The sequence below is a fragment of the Manis pentadactyla genome, chromosome 9 (genome assembly GCF_030020395.1).
Source record: "Manis pentadactyla isolate mManPen7 chromosome 9, mManPen7.hap1, whole genome shotgun sequence".
NCBI classification, from domain to species: Eukaryota; Metazoa; Chordata; class Mammalia; order Pholidota; family Manidae; genus Manis; species Manis pentadactyla.
Genome location: NC_080027.1, coordinates 14,805,193 through 14,826,763, shown reverse-complemented (window position 1 = coordinate 14,826,763; position 21,571 = coordinate 14,805,193). Strand labels below are relative to the sequence as shown.

The following is a 21,571-nucleotide window of genomic DNA, read 5'->3' as shown; positions in this document are numbered from 1 at the left end:
CAAGAGATGTTTTTCTCTCCAAAGTGGAATTTGGTATGTTACACGAAATCAAGTTTTCATGGTTAGAAAAAAAGGAAATGGCAAGGGTATACCTTGACGAGAAAAATAACACGTTTACTTTTAACAAGTACACTTAACAAGTAAAATTTTAAAAACTATATACCCTTTCTCTCGCCTATTACAATTGGCTTTGAGTTTTTGTTGAGCAGTTAAAAGACTGGGGGTAGGGGGATAGTCAATAGGTTGATGTATATAATATATAAGTATTTAGATATAGCCTGTGTGTACTGACAAAGCACAAGTTGTAGTAGGAAACTGGACAGGAGTACAGCCTTAGCCCTCTATTGATCAGGAAATTTCATAATGGAACAATTGTGAAATCCACAGCAACCAAGAAGACACGCACTCTCCCCTTAGCACCCTCAGCAATCCCACTCCGGATTTCACAACAATGGGCCCCGCGCTCGGGACTGGATGCCAGGCCAACACCCCTGACGCTCTTAACCTTCTTGGTTAAACGTAGCCTGGAGACCCAGGCGCCCTAGGCTCTAACCGTTTCGCTGGCTACGCCCTCCCTCTCTAGCCCGGCCTCTTGTCTATGGTGTCCGCCTGGTGTCGCTCTAGCCTGCGCAGCTGACGGTGAGACGGCCTGGGCACCTTTCTAGGCTGCGGTCGGCCATGGGGGCGTTGCGCAAAGCGCTGCTAGTGGGCGCACTACTGGGTGCGGGGGCTGGCGTGGGCTCGGCACTTTTTGCCCTCGTGACCCCAGGAGAGCAGCAGAAACACGCGATGCTGAAGGTAGGAGCGACTGGGGAGATCCCAGGTGGGGTGCGCGAGCGGCGAGCCCCGGGTTGGGGGCCGGGACTGCGAACCCCCCTCTGGCCCGCAGGAGATGCCGGAACAGGACCCGCGGCGCAGGGAGGAGGCGGCCTTGACCAAACAGTTAGTGCTGGCCACTTTGCAAGATGCAGCGGCCACCCAGGAGAACGTCGCCTGGAGGAATAACTGGCTGGTCGGCGGAGGCAGGAGGTCGGCCTAGCCCGGATTTCCCCCGTGGGCGCAGGGACTTCCGCGCCGGCGCAGAAGTCGGGGCGGTCTTTCTCCTCAGTGGACCCGGCGGGGACTCGGGATCGGGATGGCGCCTGCGCCGGGGACCCGGCGAGCTGCCAATGGGTGAGCACGTTCTCTCCCACCCCCTGCACTGACTTCGCTTTAACGTCCACGCCGCGAGCCGGGATATCGGTTGCGATGAACTGAACGAACCAATAAATCATGTCCCTCCATTTAGAGATTGAGCCCAGCGGCCAGATGCCTATAAATGCCTAGTGGTGTGGGGTTCGGTGCTGCGGGCGGGGATGAACGCGTCTGCCGCCTGCCTCGCCCCATGTGAGGCTGAAACCCAATAGGAAAAAGCCACCTTTTTCAAAACAAAGGTCGTGTGGTCCGTTTGAATGTACTTTCGGGGATAACCAGACAACATTCTTTAAATCAAAATTATCTGAAATCAGAACTATCTTGTAACAATGGATGCCCACAGAAGACACGTTTGAGTTTCTGTCCTTCGAATGAGTTTGGAGAGGGGCTTCTAGCACTCAACATATGCCTGGATGCCTTGTGTGGATTATTTAACTTTTCGAAGCTTAGTGGCAAGTAGTAGTGAAAGGAGCGTGCTTTTAGTCACACTGATTTTGATTCAACTGCTGCATATTACAAAACCTTTCAAGCCTCAGTCCTGTTCTAGAAAGGGTGATAATTATCTTCAGGGTTGTTATGAAAAGATTAACTTACAAAGGTACAGTGCAGTGCTTGGTACAGAGCAGCCTCTCAGTAAGTGTAGTGGGGTTTTAACTCCCTGGAGGTTTCTCCTGCAGTAGCTTTAAATCTCTGAATCCAGTCAGAGGTTCTGCGGGAAGTGCTATTGCAGGGATGAACTAAAGCTGTCAATGGGGTCACAGCAAGCAAGTCAACCAGTTCACTTCCCTTTTATGTATTTATATCCTGTGGTTCCAAGCAAGACTGCAGTTGAGGGAAAAAAGGACTGCTGTTACTAAACAGAACACTAAATAAAGCTTGGTATCACTACGGTGGAAACTCAGATTAAGAGCATTGGTGCTGTTTTCAGCTGCTGACGTCATAAGGCAAATGTATTTGTCATATATTACCTTTAGTTTAATTGTGGCCTATTTCCTAGCTTGGGAATGAGAGGAAAGAGGTCAGCAGCTGTCAGAGCAGCACTAGAATGAGGCAATCAGCTCGAGGAAGGTTGGCAGTTTGGACCTGAGCCCTGGAGACAGCCCCCAGGTATGCGTACAGGTTCTACTTGCTACCTGTGTCGGTTTGGGCAAGTCACGTGCTTTGGCATTCTAGTCTCTAAAATGGGGTAGTTGTAATCTACACCTAGATAACTGCCTTCATAGCTCAGGTAATACATATAAAGCACTTAAAACTGTGATAGACATTAAGCACTCAATACTTTTAGCACAGAGGTGATGCAGTTGTGAAGGTCACTGCAATGCTCCTCTCAACCTTTGTGAATGGCCACATAAAAAAAATTACCCTTTCTGTAGCTCATATTTATTGGGGACTTCCTAGGTGCCAGGCCCTGTGCTAAAAGCACTTTATATCTGCATTATGTAATACCCACAACCACCCCAATTAATAGGTACTATTGCACCTATTCTACTAAAGAAAAAAACTATGCTTTAAAAAGTCAAGGCACATAGCTAGTAAGGATTTCAGGCTTATGCACCGCCTTACCCATAGAAGCAAAAGGTGCTCTCCACTGTATTCTCCCCTAGCACCTCTCCCCACTTGACCTCCCAAGCAACTAATCAGACCCAGAGATTAGAAACAAGTTTCGTTGGAAACTTAAGATGAGAAATTAAGGTCTACTCTAAATGCCTTCCCTTTAGCTTCATCCTCTGCCTCAGTTCTGCCCCATTCAGAAAGAAGTCAAGCACATACAGAACTCAGAGGGTCTATTTATTAGGAAGGAGATGTCAGTGCTTTATCAAAGATGAAGAGGTCACAGAGGAATGGTGGGGTAAAGGCCTCTCAGCTGGGACATTTCTTGGCCACAATGAGGACAGCAGAAGGCACAAGTCCTGAAGATGGAAGACAACAGGTTTGTCACGAGAATGCCTTTTTGCCCCCTAAATTCCTGGCCTCACACCATCTCCACAGAGTCCCTTCTCTTGGCATTCCTGCCTTTCTCAAGCATGCCCCTTTTTCCCCAAGCCCTGGTTTCTGGTCCCACACGTCATACCTAACTCCTGCAGGGGCCGCTCCATGTCAGCCTCTGAGAAGGCCCGCCGGGGGAAGCCACTGAGCAACTGCACAGGGTCCTGGCCCCCTCCAGGTTCTTCCCCACGGTGGAGCTCCACATAGAGCCTCACAGCTGCCAGCTGTTCCCTAGCTCGGAAAGTCTGGGTCAATGAGGTCCCATCTGGTAGCCTGACCTAGAGAGCAAAGGAGAGATACAGTACTGTGAGCATCAAAACTGAGCGGGTGCCTAAGTAAGGACAGGAAGTGGAGCAAGGCTGGCCCCTCCTTCCTCTTAGGTTGAACCAGCATAATGTATTTAAAACAGCTTAATAAAACCACTTTTGTTCTGCTCTACTAAGCACTGAAGAGAGACTCCCAGATCCCTCACAACTTAAGACAAGGATGATACAAAAACATGCAAAGAACTGTATAATAAAACAAATGATAACATTATGAACAAGTAAAAAGGAACTGCTGACTTCAGAGGGAAATATGGATTTAAATAAGACTGGGGCAAGTGAAATTTGATATCTTTCCTAAGAGTAGGGGAGGTAGGACTTCAAAAGTCATTTACAAAAAAGGGAGAGATTTCGCAAAGGCAACACGACTGAAAAAAGCTGCGCTGGGTGCCTTACAGGCCAGCAAAGGGGTCCCAGGAGCAAGGCAGGAATTAGAATCAGTACCTGTATGCGACACTGGTCATACTCCCTCTTGGTGGGCGGCTCCTGGCTGGGAGAGGAGGGAACAGGACCTGGCTCTGCTCGTGGTGACTGCTGAGAACTCACAGTACCACCATACTGGAGGGCGAAGTAAAACACTGATCAGGCACCACCCTCCCTCAAGAGAAACATTTAAGCCCATTTTCTCCCTCCAAAGCTAGAAAAGGGGAATTACTAGCCCACCTCACTATCTTAGTGTCCTCTCAATCACCCACCTTCTTGGCTCTCTCTGCTTTGTCCCTTTCGATCTTCTCTCGCACTCTTTGTCTGGAATGCAGACAAGAAAAAAGTAGGTGTTGACAAAGCAAATTTAGGTTCCTTTCAGATCTCTTATCCAACACCCTCGTCACCCAGACCTGGCTGCTAACTCTTCAGCCTTTTCCTTCCTACGCTCCTCAGCAGCCCGGCGCATCTCATCTTCCTGTAACCGCTGTCGTGCAGCTGACAACTCTTGCCCTTGTTTCCTGCGCTGTCGTTCCCGTTCCAGTGCCTCCCGCTCCTCTCTTTCTTCACGCTCCCGTTGCTTCTGGGCCACCAGCTCCAACATCCTGTGTTGCAAAAAAGATAAAACTCAAGAGAAATGGACATGGACTGGGAAGATTTGTTTATAACAAGCAACTCAGAAAAACAAATCAAGGAACATGCGTCCCAAGACAGAGGCAAAAAAAACAAAAAGGAAAATGCCAAGAGGGACTGTGCAAAGTTCAAGGTTCTTTGATGAGACTGGTGAATTGGGGACAGGTGGAAGTCGCCCCTCAGAAACGTTAGTCTCTCCCTTACCATACCTCTTAGTCTGTTCCTGTCTTTCCTCTTCACTCAAAATCGGTTTGCCTTCTGCCGCAGCGGATCCGTGTCCTACAGACAAGCAATTAGTATTATTACCCGTCCATCCTCCCCTGGCCCTCCTGAATAACCACACCGTGTCTCCTGGGTAAGGGCCTTCGGGGCCACCTTGCTCTGTGGAGGTCGGTTCCTTTCCTAAGATATGTCCAAGAGGGGTGGCCAGCGGCTCGTCCACATCGGGGTCGTCTTCGTGCTCCATCAGCCTGGCAAGAAAAGCCAGGAGGGAGGTTAACGTCGAGGTCGCCCCTCCCAGCAGTCCCCGGTCCCGCCAGGTCTGAGCGCTCACCAGTCCATCGCAGCCTCGATGCCCTGGTTCCCTGTGAGGGCCAGAGCCTTCTCCCTGGGGGCAGAAACACCGTGAATAGCGCCCTCGAGCCATGGCGTTGGTCAGGCTGGGCGTGGAGCCTGAGGCCGCCTTGGGTAACGGCCCGGACAGGTCCGCGGGCTTCGGTTAGGGAGCTCCCTTACGCGCGTCCAGTGGGGAAGCCCATCTCGATGAGACTCTCCAGAGCCGTCAGCTCCGCCATGGCGTCGCCACCGCCGCTTCCGCGGGCACCTGTTGGGGGAGGCGAGGAGGAGGGCGGAGGGGGGTCAGTGCGGGGCGCCCCCGGCTCGCGCGCAATCCCGATCCCGAAGTCCCCGGCCGGGCGCTCGCTCACTCACCCGGCCCTGGCCCAGCCGCGGACACCGACTAGAAGAAAGCCGAGGGGAAGCGGAAGTGCCCGAATCTGTTTGGGTCACGTGGAGAGGTGGACATGGACGGGTGCCGTCGAGAGCCAGAAAGCATGTGTGTCCCTGCGCCCGGACCTGGCGCGGGCGGTGGCTGGCTGCGCGTCCGAAAAGCTGATCAGGAGGCACCCCGTTGCCTCCCAGCGCGAGCGCGCCTGGCTGCGTTGGGGAAGAAGGGCGGTGCGGCCCCGGCACCCATGTGCAGATTAAAGCCAGCTCGCGATACGGCTCCAGAGCGCAACCATTTAGAAAGTTACTTGGCAGTGTTTACCAGCAGCCATAGAAATGAGCATACTCTTTGACCCGCTCCTCCTCTCCGGGGAATTGAACCGTCCTCCGCCCAACGGCCAAAACAATCTTCGCAAAACACAGTATGTGATCCTGTTATCACCTCCCTGCTTTAAAATTCCCCATGACATTCAGTCACCTAGGACGAAATTTAAATGCTGATTATCTGGCTTCCTCCTCTTTTTTGTTGGAGCCCCATCTGTAAAGTGAGGTAACAGTAGTGTCCATCTTAGGTGCTTGTACTGTGTGAATGTTGGTAGTTGGTATGCAGTTTCATCTCCTATCACTTGGGGGTAACTTGTAAAATTGCAGAACAGGCCCTGTCCCACCTCCAGACCTTTGAGGCTACCAGTCCCTCTGTCTGGGATAGCCTGCCTCTTCTGTGGGCTTGGTTAACTCCCAAGTTTTGGACTGGTTTGCTTTCTAAGGGAAGCCCGCTTCGACCTCTTCCTAGCTCCAATATTTACCTCACTAAGCATTTATCACAGTAGGGGTATAAATTATCACACCAAATCCATCCTGTGTAGTCATTATTGATTACTTAGCCCATCTGCTGCCACTACCTAGGCTGTTAAATCCCTAAAGCTAAAGCTCACTTTAAATGTTTATTAGGAGTCAGAGTTATAAGTTATTGGTGTTGAAAATAGATACTCTAAAGGCTTTAACATGATTAAGCATATTTAATCATTCCAACAGTCCATATGCTGTAGGTATTATTAGTCACAGGGAACAGATGCAGAAAGATGAGGTAATTTACCTAACGTCACAAAGCTGGTGAGAACCACAAACCAGGATTCAAACCCACACTAAGCCACTGTGCTGTGGTGCCTCCCCATGGTGAAGTGAAGAGCATCAGCTTTGGAGTTGGGCAGCTTGGGCCCAAATTCTAACTCAAGGATTACTTGTAGCTTCAAACCACTTAGAACTTCAGATTTCTTGTCTGTGAAGATGACACCATTTCTTGAAATGATTGTGGTAAAAACTGAGAATACATATAAAGCATGTCTTTAATACTGAGATCGTAGGCGCTATCATTTGCAAATAAATAAATGCTGAGAAAATACAGGAATAAGAAAAGACATGGTATTCAAGCAGTGTGATAAATGTGTTCTAGATAACAAATGTATTCTAAATTTATTCCAGAGGCCCAATAATAAAAAAATGGTTAAATTAGTATAGTACTGCATCTTTCACCCACTTCTGTAAGTACCCTGTAGAAATACACAAACAAGTAAGGATGATAAGGAAAATATTCAACACAGCCGTCAAGGTCAGCAAACCACTTTTTCCCTCCGGTTGGCAAAGCACTCCCAGCTCTCTCCTCCCCTCCTCCAGGCTCCTCTTCTGCTCTGCGCAGGCTAAAATGCCACATATCAAGATAATATAAATTGCTCCCCTTGCTTGTGCTCAGGGCTCCGACTTTGGGAGATGACTCCCCTCTGAGCTCAACAGTGTGAAATAAAACCTCAACACTGCAAGACCTCTGAGTGCCGCTTGGTTCTTCTGTCAGCGATGCAGTCCAGGTTTTCCAGTATTTTCCGCAACAAGGATACACAAACAAAACAAGGTTGTCCATAGCAAAAACTGAAGACATCCTTCTATGGAAAGTTATGCAGCCTTTAAAATAACTAAGGTGGCTATGATTTACCAACATGGAACACTGTCCAAAAGATATTGAGTGAAAAAAGAAAATATTTGCATTGCATAGCAAAAGACCTGCTCTGTTTCAGGCAATTACCTCTTGAGGAGGAGGGAACTTTCATTTTATACTTGCCAGTATTACTTGAAATTTGGATGTTACTTTTATAATTACAAAAAAAGTTATAAGAACAGTAAAAGTGAGGATTATACACTGTGGCAGCTTATACTTTCCTACATCCAGTTAATTCAAACATAGATTCAGAAGTATGTATACTACTCTGAAACACATCTGTGGGAGAAGGGATTTGAAAAGGATCATGAAAAATGGAAACGTCCTCCTTTTATGTTTCTTTTAATGTTGTTACAGTGGATATACAAGAAACACAAAATGGGAGAACATGGGGAAACACCTCAGATTTGGGAAACGCCCCAGACAGCAGCCTGGGGGTGGTGTCCCTCTCTTCTTCACCCCAAATCACTTATTTCTCACACAGGTGGATTCTAACTCCGATGTGCCCATCCTCAATATCTAACAAAAGGCAGAAGAGGAGGAGCAGTCCCTGGCCCTAAACTCCCCATTCTGCAGCAGTTTATTTTCAAAACCCCACTGAAGCCACCTGTAGTGGCAGAGCCCTTTGGAGGGGGTGTGAGACAGCACAACCCAAGGGCCAGGACTGTCTGGGGCCTGATTTGTAAGGCCCAAGAGCTAAGAATGGGTTTTACATATGTAAATGATTACATGGTTATGTAAGTGTTACATAATCTCTTCGATTTTTATCCTCGGAACTGCAAAGTCGAAGTGATTTACTATTTGGTCCTAAAACACTGTGCGGACCCTCTCCACCCCTTCCTCCCCAAGCCCAGGGCAGAGCGGCGAGCCGGGCCCTGCGCGAGCTCTCCCGCGGAGCACAGGGCCCGGGGCTCGGCGGGGGCCCAGGCGCCCGGCCCTCAGCCCGCGCCCGGCCGCCTCCCTGGCAGCCGCGCTGGGCCCCGCAGGTGGGCCTCGGCCCCGGGGCTGCCGCCCGCGCTTCAGAGCCTGGCCGCCGCCCGGCGGGGGCAGCCCCAGCGGTCGCGCAGGCAGAAGTGCCAGCAGAGAGCGGAGCAGCTCAGCAGGGCCAGCGCCGCGCCCACCCCCACGGCCGCGTGGAGCAGGGTGAGGGGCCTGGGGGGCACGGCCAGCCGTCCGCACGGCCCCAACACAGGGCCTCCCGCCCCGTCGAGGCCGCCCTCGCCACCGGCCCCCGACACGCTGCTTTCTCCGGCCGCGTTAGCGGCCACCACACAAACGACGTATGTCCCACCAGACTTCAGGCCCTTCAGTTCCGCTCTGCGGACGGTAGAGTTGAGTGGGGGTCCCTTCTGGGGAGCCCCGCTGCCTTCCGAAAGCAGCAGCCAGTATTGGTGCACCGGGGAGAAGGGGGCACACCAGCGCACCACCGCGCGGCCAGCCTCGGCCACCACTTGCACTTCCCCCAGGCGCGGTGGGTCGGGCGGCTGGGCAGGGCTGGACAGCCCGGGGCACAGGCAAGCCGTCGGTCCCGCTCTCTGCAGCTCCAGACAGGGCACCTGCAAGTGGCGGCACCGGTCGTAATCACAGGGGACAACCGGCAGAGGTGGCTGCGATGTCTCATCTCCCTCTTCTTCAAGGTCTCGGGGGGCCAAGGGCTGTGCTCTGGGACCCAAGGAGAAGGTGACAGCCAGCAGCCACAGAAGGCAGGGAGTGCCCAGCATGGAGTCTGGAAGGGAAGGCAGATAGGTAAAGGCTGTTCAGCCCCCATGCCTTCCTGGCCCTTGCCCTCAACAAAACCCGAAGACAGGGAAACAACTGGGGACCAAGAGGAGACCAGACAAGAGGAGGGGACAAGACAGACACGCTCATTTGTCAACCAACTTCTGAACAGGTTTTGGTCAAAAGAATAAAAATAGGGTCTGGCACAAGGGACGGATGTGCAACCAGCAATGTGTGAAGTGCTCGAAAGGGTTAATGAATAAACAGTGTGCTGGTGGGGAGAAGAGGAGGAAATGGTTTATTCAGCCTGGGGAAGAAAAGTGGAATAATTCCCAGCTGCCACCCAGAAAAAGGACCTTAGTAGAACAATTACCAGTCAACAATGCAAGCAAGAACCGGAACAGTGACAGAAGGGAGAGATGGAACAGACAGCACAAATAAGGGCCCGGAACATGCTCTCCCCACCTGTAGGAGTCATTCTGTCCTCTGCTTGCCCCCCACCTCCCACCGCTCCTCCTGGGCCCACAGCAGCCCCTCACCAGTGGGCAGTCCTTGATGAGTGGGAATCTGCGACCAGATGTCTGTGGGTGTCAGGCTGCGGGGTCCCCAGGAGCACTGGTTTCGTGGGCACGTTTTTTCGGTGTCTTCGATTTCAATTCTATTTTGGCTGGAAGCTTTTATACTTCATCTATGATGTCACCACCTAGCCCCCCTCCCTGTCCCCCCTTCCCGTGAGTGCCAAGAAAAGGGCTGGTCCCTTCAGAGGGCCTGAGTCACGGGGCCAGGGATGGGGAAGCCACATGCAGCAGCTTCAGCTGGAGGCCAGGATGCCTGGGTTCTGAAAAGGGAGTGGAATGTGGAAAGCAGCCAGGAACTCAAAGTCCAAAGGCTGAAGTCATGTGAAGGGATGAGGAGGGGATTATTCAAGAGAGGGCCACCTGGCTGGCAAAGAAAACAGCTGTGGACAGCATGGGGCCAGGGCTACAAAACGCTGTTTCAATAAAAATCATACCACATCCATGGCAGTCATTTCCTGTCTTCTGCCTCTGGGTGGACAGAGAAAGGGAGGGGTGCAGAGGCCAGAATGATGTATCCCAGCTCTCCAGACCCGCCCTACACTATCCCCCTCCCCAGAGGGAGATGAGAGGCACGTGGATGGAGGGGGCAGAATAGGTTTTCTCTCCTTGGAATTCCTAGGCTTACTAATGGAAACAGCTGTGCCTAAAATAGTCCAGGGTCTGGACTCTTTCCCCATCTGTAGCCCCTGACAAGACAACCTCCTCCAATATGGGGTGGGGATGACTGGGGAACACAAGACTTGCAAATGGCCTTGAATCCATTTCAGAGTCAGAGAGGCAGCTGGCAGGAAAACTGTTTATTGGGGAAACCACAGGAAAGGGGTCAGGTGGGAAGGGGCTGGAATATGGGGCTGCTGCCTGGCTCTCTTCAGGAACTAGAGCAGGTGGGGCGCTGTCGGAGAGTATCCACAGAAGGTTCAGAGCTGCCTAGAGTCTCTGGGGCAAGCGCAAGGGCAGGAGCAGGCAGGCTGGCCTCTGTTAGCAGAGCTGCATCCTCCCAGGAGCCAGAACCTGGACCAGGGGACAGAAGAAGAAAATCCCCAATGGGAAATTAAGACTACCAAGGGTCTCTCGCCCTCACATGCCACCCTTACCCCACCCAGGTGCCCCTGTGTGGTGCCCCTCACCATCACTGGCCTCTGGCTCCAGTTCCTCCTCTCCACTGAGAGGCTGCTGATCTGGTTTCTCATCCTCAGACAGCTGACCCTCTGCAGCCACAGGGGGAACACAGAGGTCAGACTGGAAGAGGCTGAAGGGGTGAGCTGAGGAGTTGTCAGCAGGGTGGGCAGGCTGCGGCCCCACACTTGGGCCCGAGGGGTCTTCAGGGCTCTCACTGTCCTCTGTAATGTCTGACAGGTGGGTTGATTCCTCCTGGCCCTGGGGCCCTGCGCCTCCAAAGTGGGTAGAGGACAGGGCAGGGCTAGGGTGGCTGTGTCTGGACAGCAGAGCTGATTTCACCTACTCCAGCTTTCCTGAGTTCAGCATGCCGGTGCCTTGGGCCGCATACTGAGGAGCCTCCTCCCACCCAGCGCCCCAGCCATCACCTTTACCTGGCTGATGAGCAGAGGTCCTCCGCTGGACTTCCCTTTGGGAACTGTCTCTTTTCCCGATGTTTACCTGTGGAGAAAAAAACCACTGAGCAGCTCCCCTCATGGGCGGTCAGGGCTCTCATGCCCAAGCCCGTAGCATGCCCACCCCATGCCAGTCAAAGGAGGATTGCAGGGGAGAGGGAGTCCTTTGTGACCTGCAAAGAGAAGTGGTATCGGGGCCAGATGCCCCCCAGCACCCACTGCATGTAGCTGAAGAGTACTATGACGCTGAGGAAGGTGAAGTTGCTGGCGACACCTACAAAGGCACAGGTCATTGGGAAGTTGTACAGCAGGTACCTGAGGCAGGAAGCAAGGACAGGAAGGGAGTGGCAGTTACTGGACAGCAATAGCCTTCTCACTTCCCAGAAATAATTTCTAGGGCATTTCAAGTGAGTTTGGCCAGAGTCGGCCTCCACCTCCTCTGCTTCCCCCGTGCTGAGTCAATGGTTCTCAGCTCTGGCTCAACATCAGCATTCCCTGGGGTGCTTTGAAGAAGTCAGATGGCCAGATGCAAACCTAACAAATTCTGGTTCAGGCGGTCTGGGGGTGAGGCGCAGCTCTGGGTATTTTTAAAAAGGCCCCTAGGGAGCTGATATGCTGATATGCAACCAGAGTTGAGAATCTGTGGTCTAAGTAAAACCTGTTTCCTCTGCTTAGGACCCTCTTTACTTAAGGACAGCCCTCCGGAGAGCTGCAAAGCTCGCCTCAGTGGTTACCTGAGCCCAGTGAAGTGGGCGTGGATGCGGAGGTAGGCGCCATACATCTGCACGCGCTTGCTGTGGATCTCGATAACTGCTCCAGTGGTCGGCACATACTGCGGGAGTTGGGAGGGGCAGCGGGCATCAGGCCTGGGTCCTGCTGCTGCCATTTATACTGGTCCAGGCCGAGGCCAGCTTCTAGCTTCTCTGTTGCTGGCCCTGCTGAGCAGGCCCAAAGGCTCCACCAGCAGAATTCTGGGCTTAGGCGAGGGCCGGTTCCTTGTCCCCTTCACCCCCCTTACCGAGTTCTCTCTGTATTCTGGGTATAGCTCCACTTCCAGGAGCTGCTTCTGCTCTGCAAAGCCAAACAGCAGGAGGCTAGAGAAGACGAGCGTGTCAAGCATCTGGAGCAGGTCTGAGCGGTAATGCAGCATCACCTGCCAGGATCAGGAGGAGGAGGTTGGGGACAGGTACCTCCAGGTTTCCATGGCCCTACCTTCCCCTCAACCACCCAAGCAGTCTACACAGGCTGCTTCTTCCTCGGGTCCCCTGCTCCCTCACTTTCACTTCCTGCCCGGTCCCATGTCTTGACCCAACCACTACAAATGCTTGACTAACATTCCTGCCCTGCCCCACCCAACCAGGGCTCTAGCCCAGTATAACAAAGGCTCCTCTTCTAAACCTTCCTAACTTAAGGCCAAAACTGTGTCTCCCCTTCCTTTCTCCCAGAGAGTCCTACAATCCAGAACAGACTAAGTTCCCAGGTACCACCTGAAGCTTTCTTCCCCATGCAGACAGACATTCAGGGATTTGCTTCATGATGTGGTTCTGCCAACAACTCATGTAAGGAGTCTAACATTTATTGAACACCACTATGTGCTAATAAGCACTTTACGTTTCCTCAGCTAATCCAAAATAGTCTTGTTTTGAGGGGTTACTATTATATGCAGCTACTATTACTGCATAACCAAGGGGTTAAGAAAGTGCTCCCTCAGCTCATGTTCCTGAGTGAGGATTCGAGCCCAGGTGTGTCTGGCTCCAAAGCAGCTCGTTTTCAGAGTGGCTCCACTCAGACTTTACCCCAGCGCTGTACGGGTTCATCGGACATCTGGGGGTGTTTGTTTGATTTGGCAGACTGACTCCTCTTCCTTATCCTGATGTGTCTGTGACCTCAGAGCTAGGATGTTTTTTCCTGAAGCCCTACCCAGATATTCTGACATCTGTCCTCATTCTCCACACCTCCCAACCAGGCCATGAACACTTACAGAGCGTGAAGAAGTGGAGATGATTCGGCCGCCTCTGGTGTAGCATGAAATGGTGACCAAGAACATGCCCAAATCTTGATTCACAGGGGACTCTGGCAGCTCAAGCTCTAAGGTGACACGGTATGGCTGTCCGTACATCAGCACCTGCCCAAGGGAGCCCCCATCTCTTTTCAAAACAATTTAAAAGAACTGTACTGTCCATGTCCCATTTCCCACCACCCCTCCAAATACTCTGCCAAAATCTTGTGGTTAGCCTACAGGTCCCTCAATCTCTCTCATTCCAAGAAAGTGCTGCCCCCTTCTGGTGGCTGGGTCCCACTTCTGAGCTCTTCCATATCCTGTTAGCGCTTCTCAATCAGACTTTCTGGCTGCTCTGTTCTGAGAATGGCTGGGTCACGTTTCTTTCTCAAAAGTGAACGATCGTGTTGCCAACTGGGCCATCTGTGACTCAGGCCTGGAGCCCCACGAGACCATCCTCTGGGACCCAACCTGTCTTCACTTAATTAACCAAATGCCAGAAGTGCTCCCCATCTCCCTAGCCAGCTCTCGCAGTCACTGTCACTCCAGATCATTTTTAAAATGTCCTTCTGGATCTCTTATCTTGGTGCTGTTGGTAGAACCCTGAGACTCATAGTGGGAAGGCTTCTTCCCTGGGATTAACCTCAAAAGGTTAAAGATTTGCCACCAAACTAGCCTAGTTTTTCCTGACCACTACTATTCTCCTCTAATTCTTTATTCAACTATTCTTATCCTGTAGCATGACACCCTCAGGTTGATTATAAAGAATCACAGGGGTGATGGTAAAGCTTTTGTTTTTAACCAGAGATGGAATGGATTAAAATTTTTTAAAAAAGAAAAAATTGAAGTTACCCTGCCTCAAATCTGGATATGGTTATGAGAGTGCTTTACCCATTTTATCACTAGGGTACAAGGTGGGGAACCACTGATAGAAGTCTGTCTTTATAAGACACTTATTTTCAGTATGAATTATCTGTTTAAAAAAAAAGGGGGAGGATTCCATGAGATGAGATACCTACCCCCGAGTAGAGGCCAGATGAATCTAAGCCAGTTGTTTCACTGAATTCTTTCAAACATTAAAATAGGTAGTTCTCTGGGTGGGCTGGAGGGAATGAGAAGTGATTGCTAGCTAATAGGTATGAGTTCTTTCTGGGGTGATGAAAATGTTCTAAAATTGTGGTGATGGTTGCCCCACTCTACATGTGCATCTTAAACAGTGAACTGTACAGTATGTGAATTATGTCTCAATAGAGTTGTTTTATACACACACACACACACACACACACAGAAACAATCACAATTTTTAGACTAGCAATTCTAGATAAACATCATCTCCTCCCATGGAATCTGGTTTCAGAATCTTGTGAACGACTCCATGCCTTTGTTCACAGTTGCCTGCTGACAAGCAGATTCTCAATTTCCATGCTTCCTTAAAAGGTCCACTTTGAACCTCACCATCTCCAAGGCCTCACATTGATCTCTCACATTCCTCACAAAGTCTTCTGAAATGCAGAATCTGCATCTTATACTTTGCTACTTAATGCATTGTATAGATTTCTATCCATCCTGTGAGCTTCTTGGAAGCAGGACCACATCTCTACTTCTAGCAAGGTGTTATTCAGAATAGACAAAGGATTTCATCCATCCATTCAAAACCGTTCACTGTAAATGAACAAAATCATCAACCTGCTTTAATTATCAGGGACTTGGGCTGGATCTCCCCTCATCCTTCACCTTTCCCTTCCTTCCTCACATAACAGCCTCACACCCGACTGTTTTAGGCCCCCTGCAACGCCACTGTGATCTCTACAACGGGCAGCCATACAACTGTATGCACCATCCAGGGTGCAGATGTGCTGCAGCTTTGTTTCCAATTCCCTCTCAATATATCTCACGTATAATTTCCACCTCACTACTTTGATATCTTCCATCTGGGGCCCACCATCAGACCTGGTAAATTTTCTTGATAGTATATGGCTGCCTGGCGGTAAACTGGAAGATGTCACAGGAAGACACACAGTCTCCCAGGTTACCTGTATTGTCAAGCAAGGCCAGTTTGGCACACCAATCCCAGGGGACCCCAGACTCTACAGCTTACACTTCAGGGTAATCATTAATTTCTATCCTGTTTTCTCTTTTAGTCAGTGTCCCCCAAAGTATTTTTGAATTCTTAGTGAGTTTGACCACTGATTACATCTAATTACATTGCTGAATGACAACTCAAAAAAGTCTGATGGCCAGAAATTATGCTGATGCTCCAAAGGTCCTTCTAATGTGTTCAGAGCTCCTACCCTTTCTTAGAGCCTCTACCAGCTTGCCTAACATAGAAGGATGCATTCTCAATCTGCATTTCCCTTGACTTTCAGGTTTGTTGAAGTCATACTGGCATCTGGCCAATCCTCTGGCACAGTACCCTTTGTAATGACAGGTCACACATATTTGTCAACAGTTTCATAATGTACATACAAGCTTTCCAAACTCTTGGGTGGACTCCATCCTACTCCAGTGAAATAACTGACTTGTTAATTTAGGTTCATTTGGGTCTAAAACACACCTCCTCTAGTAGGCAGGGTTTGGCTGAAACAGTCTGAGAAGGACAACACAGCTAATGTGCTGCAGGAAGAATCCAATCAACTCATTTAGACCAATTTTTCTTAACCTCCTTATTCTTGAGAGCCTTCCTCTTATAGTCTCTATTACTCAAATCCCTGCTCTCCAGGTCTTTCTGAAGCCTTCCTATTTCAAGGCATCAAAACTCTAAAGAAACCTCTTTTCAGCTCCCATACTCACCCGATCACGTCCACCCTTAGCCAGCGAGACATTGGCCACAGGGAAGGAGCAGAGTAAGGAGGCAGAGGAATCACAGTCCGTCCTAAATGAGAATGGGGATGATACTCTGGTAAGTTAAGGAGTCTGCCTTACCTGTTCGCACATCTCCTTGGCCACCTAGGGCTCCTTTCTGACCCCCCCTCCCTTCTTCCAGAACAGGAATCCTCTCTGTTACAGAGAGATGGAGAAGAAATGCAACCACTTGGGGACTCACTTGGGTATCTTGATAAAAATGCAGATTCCTGGGTCCCACCCCCAGATGCTGATTCACTACTTCTGATCCTAGTTTGAGAAAATTCCTCTATCAGGATTCACAGGTGGTCTTTAAGGGGCTCAAGAACCCATTCAAGTTGTAGGTAAAACTGCACATGGACTTGAGTGTGCAGCATATACATGGGCATGTAAATATGCTTTTATGGCAGGACAGGCCATAGCTTTCATTAGATTCAGGACTCCTAAAAGTTTAAGCAACTGTGCCTGAGAAAGTACAGCTCATGTCCAGGGACTCAAGACGGTGGGGGGTGGGGGATGGGGAGGGGAAAGACTTTGAAACTGATGATAATGACCTTAACAGCATCTCTTGACTGGTCCTATATCCAGTGTCAAGAGAAGGGGAGAGAATTTGGCAGGGTCTGTAAAATGGGAAGGAATTAAGGCCCCAGGCAAGAAGCAGGATTCTGTCAGTTTATGTACTCAGTCACCTTCTATTTCTGTCATCTTTTTTTGTGCCACAGTCTACTGGGAATGGGAGGAAGTAATGCAAAATGCAAATTGCTGCTTTCCCAATACCACTTCTACTGAGGACCAGGTTAGTTCTGAGATAATCCAAGGAGTTGGGTTGGCTCAAAAGTCTACAGTGGCCCTGAGAGAGACCTGATCCAACCTAAATAGAACTGACTCTTATAATGACAGTTAAAAAATATATATTTTCTCTTTTTTTTTAACCAGATTGCAGTAACCAGAGGTAGAACTAGGACCTGAGGGCCCTACCAGCCCAGACCTGCTCCAGCTTTGGAGTGCGAAAGGTAAGAAGTCATATAACCACACTGGCTCATGTTTCTTCTCTGTAAATGAGGGACTTGAACTGAATAAGCTCCAAGGGTCCATGCAGCTATTCTCACACAGGATTCCTCTATACTGTTGGAAGGCCCCTCTCACCTGTAGTAGAAATGCACGGGGCTGAGGTGGCTGATGGTCGGCATGTAGGAATAGTAGAAGGAGCCATAGAGGAAGACAGACACCCAGAGCAGGAGAAGGATGGTACAGAAGAGCACCCCAAACTGCAGCAGCAGCTTACGGGCACGGCCTGCCAAGACATGGCCCACCTCCTGGGCCCACAGTAAGGCAGGTACTGGTGGATCATTGACCATGGTGGGGAGGGCAGGGGGTCTGGCCCCAGATTCAGGCCTTGGGTTCCTAGCTGCTCTGCCACCTGGATGCCTCCCCTGGCCATGGGATGAAGCAGCTGATGGTTCCTGGAAAAAGAGAGAGAAAGAATGGCTCTTTCCCCAGGGGAGGTGGGGATAACAAGGACAAGCTTACTGGAACAAGCTTACTTTGAGGAACTAGAGATAGCAGAACACAGCAAAGTCTTTGTTCCATGTGGCCTTTCTGCAAATGATTGCTTTTCCCAGCCAATTACCCTTTCCTCCACTGTGCTCTTTTCACCCCCAGGACCAGAGCCCCTCAGCTGAACTCGTCCTCTGGACAAGTGATTCTAGGACAGACCACCATCTTGACCATCAAAGCAATATATAACATACAGAAGATAAGCACCTTGACAATCTCTCATAGGATTTTACACACACGATGCTACCGAACGCACACTGCAAGGTGGTTGCACGGGAAGAATGCGCGACTTGCCTAAGGTCGCGCAGCGGGACTCACAGCCAGCAGCCTAAGAGCAGTCACAATTGCCTTCCGAGTTCCTCCTCTCCGCCTCGAGCTGCGCTCGCTCCCTGACTGGGCTGCGCCCCACGGTGGGCAGGACCTCCTGCATCAACAGCCGCTCCCCTTCAACCTCTCCGGCTCCGCGGTGGGTGCGGCTCCCGGAGCCCCTACCTAACCGCGCCACCATGAAAAACAGCTCGCGGGCCGCCTCCGCGCAGACGACTCACCAGCCTTGGGTGCTGCCGGGGCAACCGCGAAAAGGACCTTCCGCCTTTCGGGGAAGCCCCGCCCCTTCCGCCGGCTCCCTCAGTAGCCCTGGGGGTGGGGCCTCTTCGGGGCCGGAGCTTCCCACCTCCGCGCGCTCTTAGCTATTCCTCTTTGCCGGTCCGTTACCCCCCAGTAACTGTGACCGAAGGTGAACCCGTCCTCTGGACTCCTGATTCTGGGACAGACCACCTTGCCCATCCACAGCAAAATATAACATACAGAATATTAGTACCTTCACATTCTTTCAAGGGATTTTACACACACGATGCCACCGAACCCACACTGCAAGGTGGATGCACGGAGAGAACGCGCGACTTGCCTAAGGTCGAGCAGCGGGACTCAAGCCAGCAGCCTAAACCTGAGTTCCCCTTCAGGCCCCAAGATATGCCCCAGAGCACGGTATGAGTCAGCAGCATCGCCGCAGCCCACCCCTCACGGCCGCAATCACGGCCCTCCCCCACACCTCACCACCGGCCATTTAACCCCCGAAAAAAGGGGAGAGGGGCCGGCGTCCAGCGAGAACCGATTGTTGGCGTCCAAGGCGGAGAGCTTTCCGCCACAGAACGTTGCAATCTGAGGAACCTGTGGAAACTGGGCGTAGAGCTGGCGGGTTGGCTGTTCCCTGTTCCAAGAGTGGTAGCATTTCAGCTCCGAGGTTTGTCTCCAGCTTTACGAGGCATGATCGACCGCCTCTGACCCTAACTATAGACTCTTCCTCGGAGTTCTCACAGTGCAATACGTAGAAGGTCTTGGCAGACTGCACCTTCTATTTGTATGTCTATTCACCCCAAATAAGATCCTTCAGAGGGTAAGGTAAGTGTTGTGTCCATCTTTGCATTCTGCACAGCGCCCAGCTGCAGACGTAGAAGTAATCTCTCAAGCCAATAACCTCCAAACCCCACACAGGAAGCCCATCTATTCCCCAAAACACCCACTGATTCTCCCCACAATGCCCCCTACCTCCTCTTTGTCGGATTCTTTGATCTGATTTCCACACGCCTCTTTTTCCCCAGCTTCTCCTTCACTTTGGTGTGCCATTTCTTTAGACATGTTCCTGATGTACTTTGCTGCCCTGGATCTTCCACTCGAGTCACTTGTGGCTAGAACATAAAGTAATGATCTAGTAGCTGATACCTGTAGCTCATCACATTTTCCTGGATATGGGGAATGAAGGATCCCTGGGAGAGAAATGAAGATTCAGGTGCTAAATGCTGTGTCAGAATAGAAGGGGCGGGGACGGGGAGACTGCCCAGCTGATGTCAGATTTTCAAATGAGCAGGGTCCCCCGCAGCTAGCACAGACTGCAGGGGAAGTCACAGGTCCAGACCACCCCCATCTGACGGGGGAATTCGCCTGGGCCTCAGCACCTTCCAGCTCCTTTGGGGAGGGTTCTAGCGCAGACTGAAAATGCCTGCGATGGGGGAGGGGCAGGTAGTAAGACAGTAACAGTCGGGGTGTGCGCAGGGGCTGCAGGCAGCAGCCAGGCTCCCCCACTGGCCAGGCAGTTGGTACGCTCCAGGATCCGAGCAGCTTCTTCTAGCATCCTTCATCCTTCAGGTACCAGCCGTCTGGGCAGTGCTTGAGCTGCAGATACTGGGACCAGCCTTCCACGGACCTCTGACCTGACGGTCCCCAGTGACCTTCCCTGTATTAGCTGCTTCTCCTGCTGCATCAGATACTTTCAGCTGCAACTCCCTGCAAGGTGGGGCACCACCTCAGGCAGAAGGTTTTGGTGCACCTCACTGATTCTACTTCTCCAGGGCTGCTGCTGCTGCCTGTGGCCTCAGGTGAGTAGGGGCATCCTGCTTTTCTCTGGTTAGGGATCAAGGGGGAAGGTGGGAGTTTAATACCCTCCTCATCAGGGCGGGGCTCTTTCTGGTTGAGGCTTTCAGAGCTGGGAACACACAGTTTGAACGGCTGAAGAGACTTAAATAATTTGTATATTTAATGATCTGTGGCCCAGGCCACATAGAGTTTGGGGAGTACTTCACCCCACTCTCATTTTCTCAGCCAAGGAAGATGGATGGGAAAGGCCACTGGAAGCTGTGAATAAGAAGGAAACAAAATATTGGGGCACATGATCCCAGCCTTGTAAAGGCCAATGAGGAGTGGGCATGAGAATGTACAGGGCCCCCTATCACGCTCTGACCTGTCCCTCTCTTTGCTCCAGGATGAAAGGGGATACCCCTGTGAACAGCACTATGAGTATTGGGCAAGCCCGCAAGATGGTGGAACAGCTTAAGATTGAAGCCAGCTTGTGCCGGATAAAGGTGGGTGGGACCCTGAATCCGTTTAGATGGCCCGAACTGTGCTTGTAGGTTCCCAAACCTCGGGATAAGAGATGCTTTCTTTCTTTGACTACCTGAGATCAGGGGAGGAGTCTATGGCTTTGCAAGGAGAGCAGTCCTGAGGCTTCTGTGCAGGATGAGGAAGACTGTCTTAAGGGGCCTTAGAGATGGCAAAAGATACCTCATTTGGGGAGGGAGGCTGCAGTCCCTTTCAGGGGTTTGGCTAACAGGTCCCTCCTGGCTGTGCCCCAGGTGTCCAAGGCAGCAGCAGACCTGATGACTTACTGTGATGCCCACGCCTGTGAGGATCCCCTCATCACCCCTGTGCCCACTTCGGAGAACCCTTTCCGGGAGAAGAAGTTCTTCTGTGCCCTCCTCTGAGCTGCCCTGTCCCTCCTCACAGCTCTTCACCTTTCCCTCTCCTGGGACCTCCCTTAGGTCAGTACTGTCCTGGGCCCCTGAGGGTCCTGCCCCTTCCCTAGCCCTTGCCCAACCTGTGAGGTTAACTGAAGCACAAAGCCCTCCCTCAACTGTCGACCCCATTTCCTAGCCCACTGGGTCCCACCCCAAGTACCCCGTGACTAAGAGCAGGCACCCTTAGCTCCACCCACAGAAGGGCCGTCAGACTGCCAGCATCCAGCCCACTCCCTCTGTGACCCGTACGGACAATGGAGAGAGGGGTGGGCCGGGTTCTTGCTTTCAGTCTCACCTGGAGCTACTCGAAGGGTTAAGCCATTTGAAGAATAAAGTCATCCAGTCTCAGAAGACAGCTCCTGTGTTAGCGTTCTTGGGGAAGATGATCACCAGTCAATAGATTTGGGGATGGGTGCGGCAGGTGAAAGGTTTGCCAATACCCAAGGTACAGTGTCAGTTAAAGCAGGTTGGACATCGTCTAGATCGCACATGCGCGGGGCTGGAGGATGGCGGGCTCGAGAG

General features: G+C 51.3%; 5 protein-coding genes across 12 annotated transcripts; 2 read left to right on the top strand and 3 right to left on the bottom strand.

Moving 5' to 3' along the window:
* Window positions 1-550: 550 nt before the first annotated feature.
* On the top strand, window positions 551-1,295 carry LOC118932559 (ubiquinol-cytochrome-c reductase complex assembly factor 3). Its single transcript, XM_036926133.2, has 2 exons — window positions 551-798; window positions 890-1,295. Exons 1-2 carry the CDS (start codon window positions 679-681, stop codon window positions 1,037-1,039), a joined length of 270 nt encoding a protein of 89 aa, XP_036782028.1. The 5' UTR covers window positions 551-678; the 3' UTR covers window positions 1,040-1,295.
* Window positions 1,296-2,963: 1,668 nt separating this feature from the next.
* On the bottom strand, window positions 2,964-5,562 carry UBXN1 (UBX domain protein 1). Its single transcript, XM_036926100.2, has 10 exons — window positions 5,490-5,562; window positions 5,295-5,382; window positions 5,113-5,166; window positions 4,935-5,029; window positions 4,769-4,838; window positions 4,340-4,531; window positions 4,199-4,250; window positions 3,948-4,061; window positions 3,266-3,458; window positions 2,964-3,104 (listed from the first exon to the last, which is right to left on the bottom strand). Exons 2-10 carry the CDS (start codon window positions 5,351-5,353, stop codon window positions 3,055-3,057), a joined length of 879 nt encoding a protein of 292 aa, XP_036781995.2. The 5' UTR covers window positions 5,354-5,382; window positions 5,490-5,562; the 3' UTR covers window positions 2,964-3,054.
* Window positions 5,563-6,832: 1,270 nt separating this feature from the next.
* LRRN4CL (LRRN4 C-terminal like) lies at window positions 6,833-10,150 on the bottom strand. Its single transcript, XM_057506976.1, has 2 exons — window positions 9,753-10,150; window positions 6,833-9,220 (listed from the first exon to the last, which is right to left on the bottom strand). Exon 2 carries the CDS (start codon window positions 9,213-9,215, stop codon window positions 8,514-8,516), a length of 702 nt encoding a protein of 233 aa, XP_057362959.1. The 5' UTR covers window positions 9,216-9,220; window positions 9,753-10,150; the 3' UTR covers window positions 6,833-8,513.
* A 423-nt stretch (window positions 10,151-10,573) lies between these two features.
* BSCL2 (BSCL2 lipid droplet biogenesis associated, seipin) lies at window positions 10,574-21,554 on the bottom strand. Of its 7 annotated transcripts, none has more exons than XM_036926058.2 (11): window positions 21,345-21,554; window positions 19,308-19,447; window positions 17,349-17,665; window positions 16,152-16,233; window positions 13,344-13,487; window positions 12,381-12,515; window positions 12,097-12,194; window positions 11,536-11,677; window positions 11,342-11,408; window positions 10,919-11,182; window positions 10,574-10,802 (listed from the first exon to the last, which is right to left on the bottom strand). In XM_036926058.2, the coding sequence occupies exons 2-11, from the start codon at window positions 19,395-19,397 to the stop codon at window positions 10,660-10,662; spliced, it is 1,482 nt and encodes a 493-aa protein (XP_036781953.1). In that variant the 5' UTR covers window positions 19,398-19,447; window positions 21,345-21,554; the 3' UTR covers window positions 10,574-10,659. The 7 variants fall into 7 exon arrangements, with proteins under 7 accessions (XP_036781953.1, XP_036781918.1, XP_036781928.1 ...); XM_036926023.2 differs by having other exon boundaries at window positions 10,919-11,176; XM_036926033.2 differs by having other exon boundaries at window positions 10,919-10,999.
* GNG3 (G protein subunit gamma 3) lies at window positions 19,057-21,381 on the top strand. Of its 2 annotated transcripts, none has more exons than XM_057506977.1 (4): window positions 19,057-19,155; window positions 19,905-20,134; window positions 20,518-20,617; window positions 20,888-21,381. In XM_057506977.1, exons 3-4 carry the CDS (start codon window positions 20,519-20,521, stop codon window positions 21,014-21,016), a joined length of 228 nt encoding a protein of 75 aa, XP_057362960.1. In that variant the 5' UTR covers window positions 19,057-19,155; window positions 19,905-20,134; window position 20,518; the 3' UTR covers window positions 21,017-21,381. The 2 variants fall into 2 exon arrangements, with proteins under 2 accessions (XP_057362960.1, XP_036782041.1); XM_036926146.2 differs by lacking the exon at window positions 19,057-19,155 and adding an exon at window positions 19,531-19,548.
* Window positions 21,555-21,571: the final 17 nt, after the last annotated feature.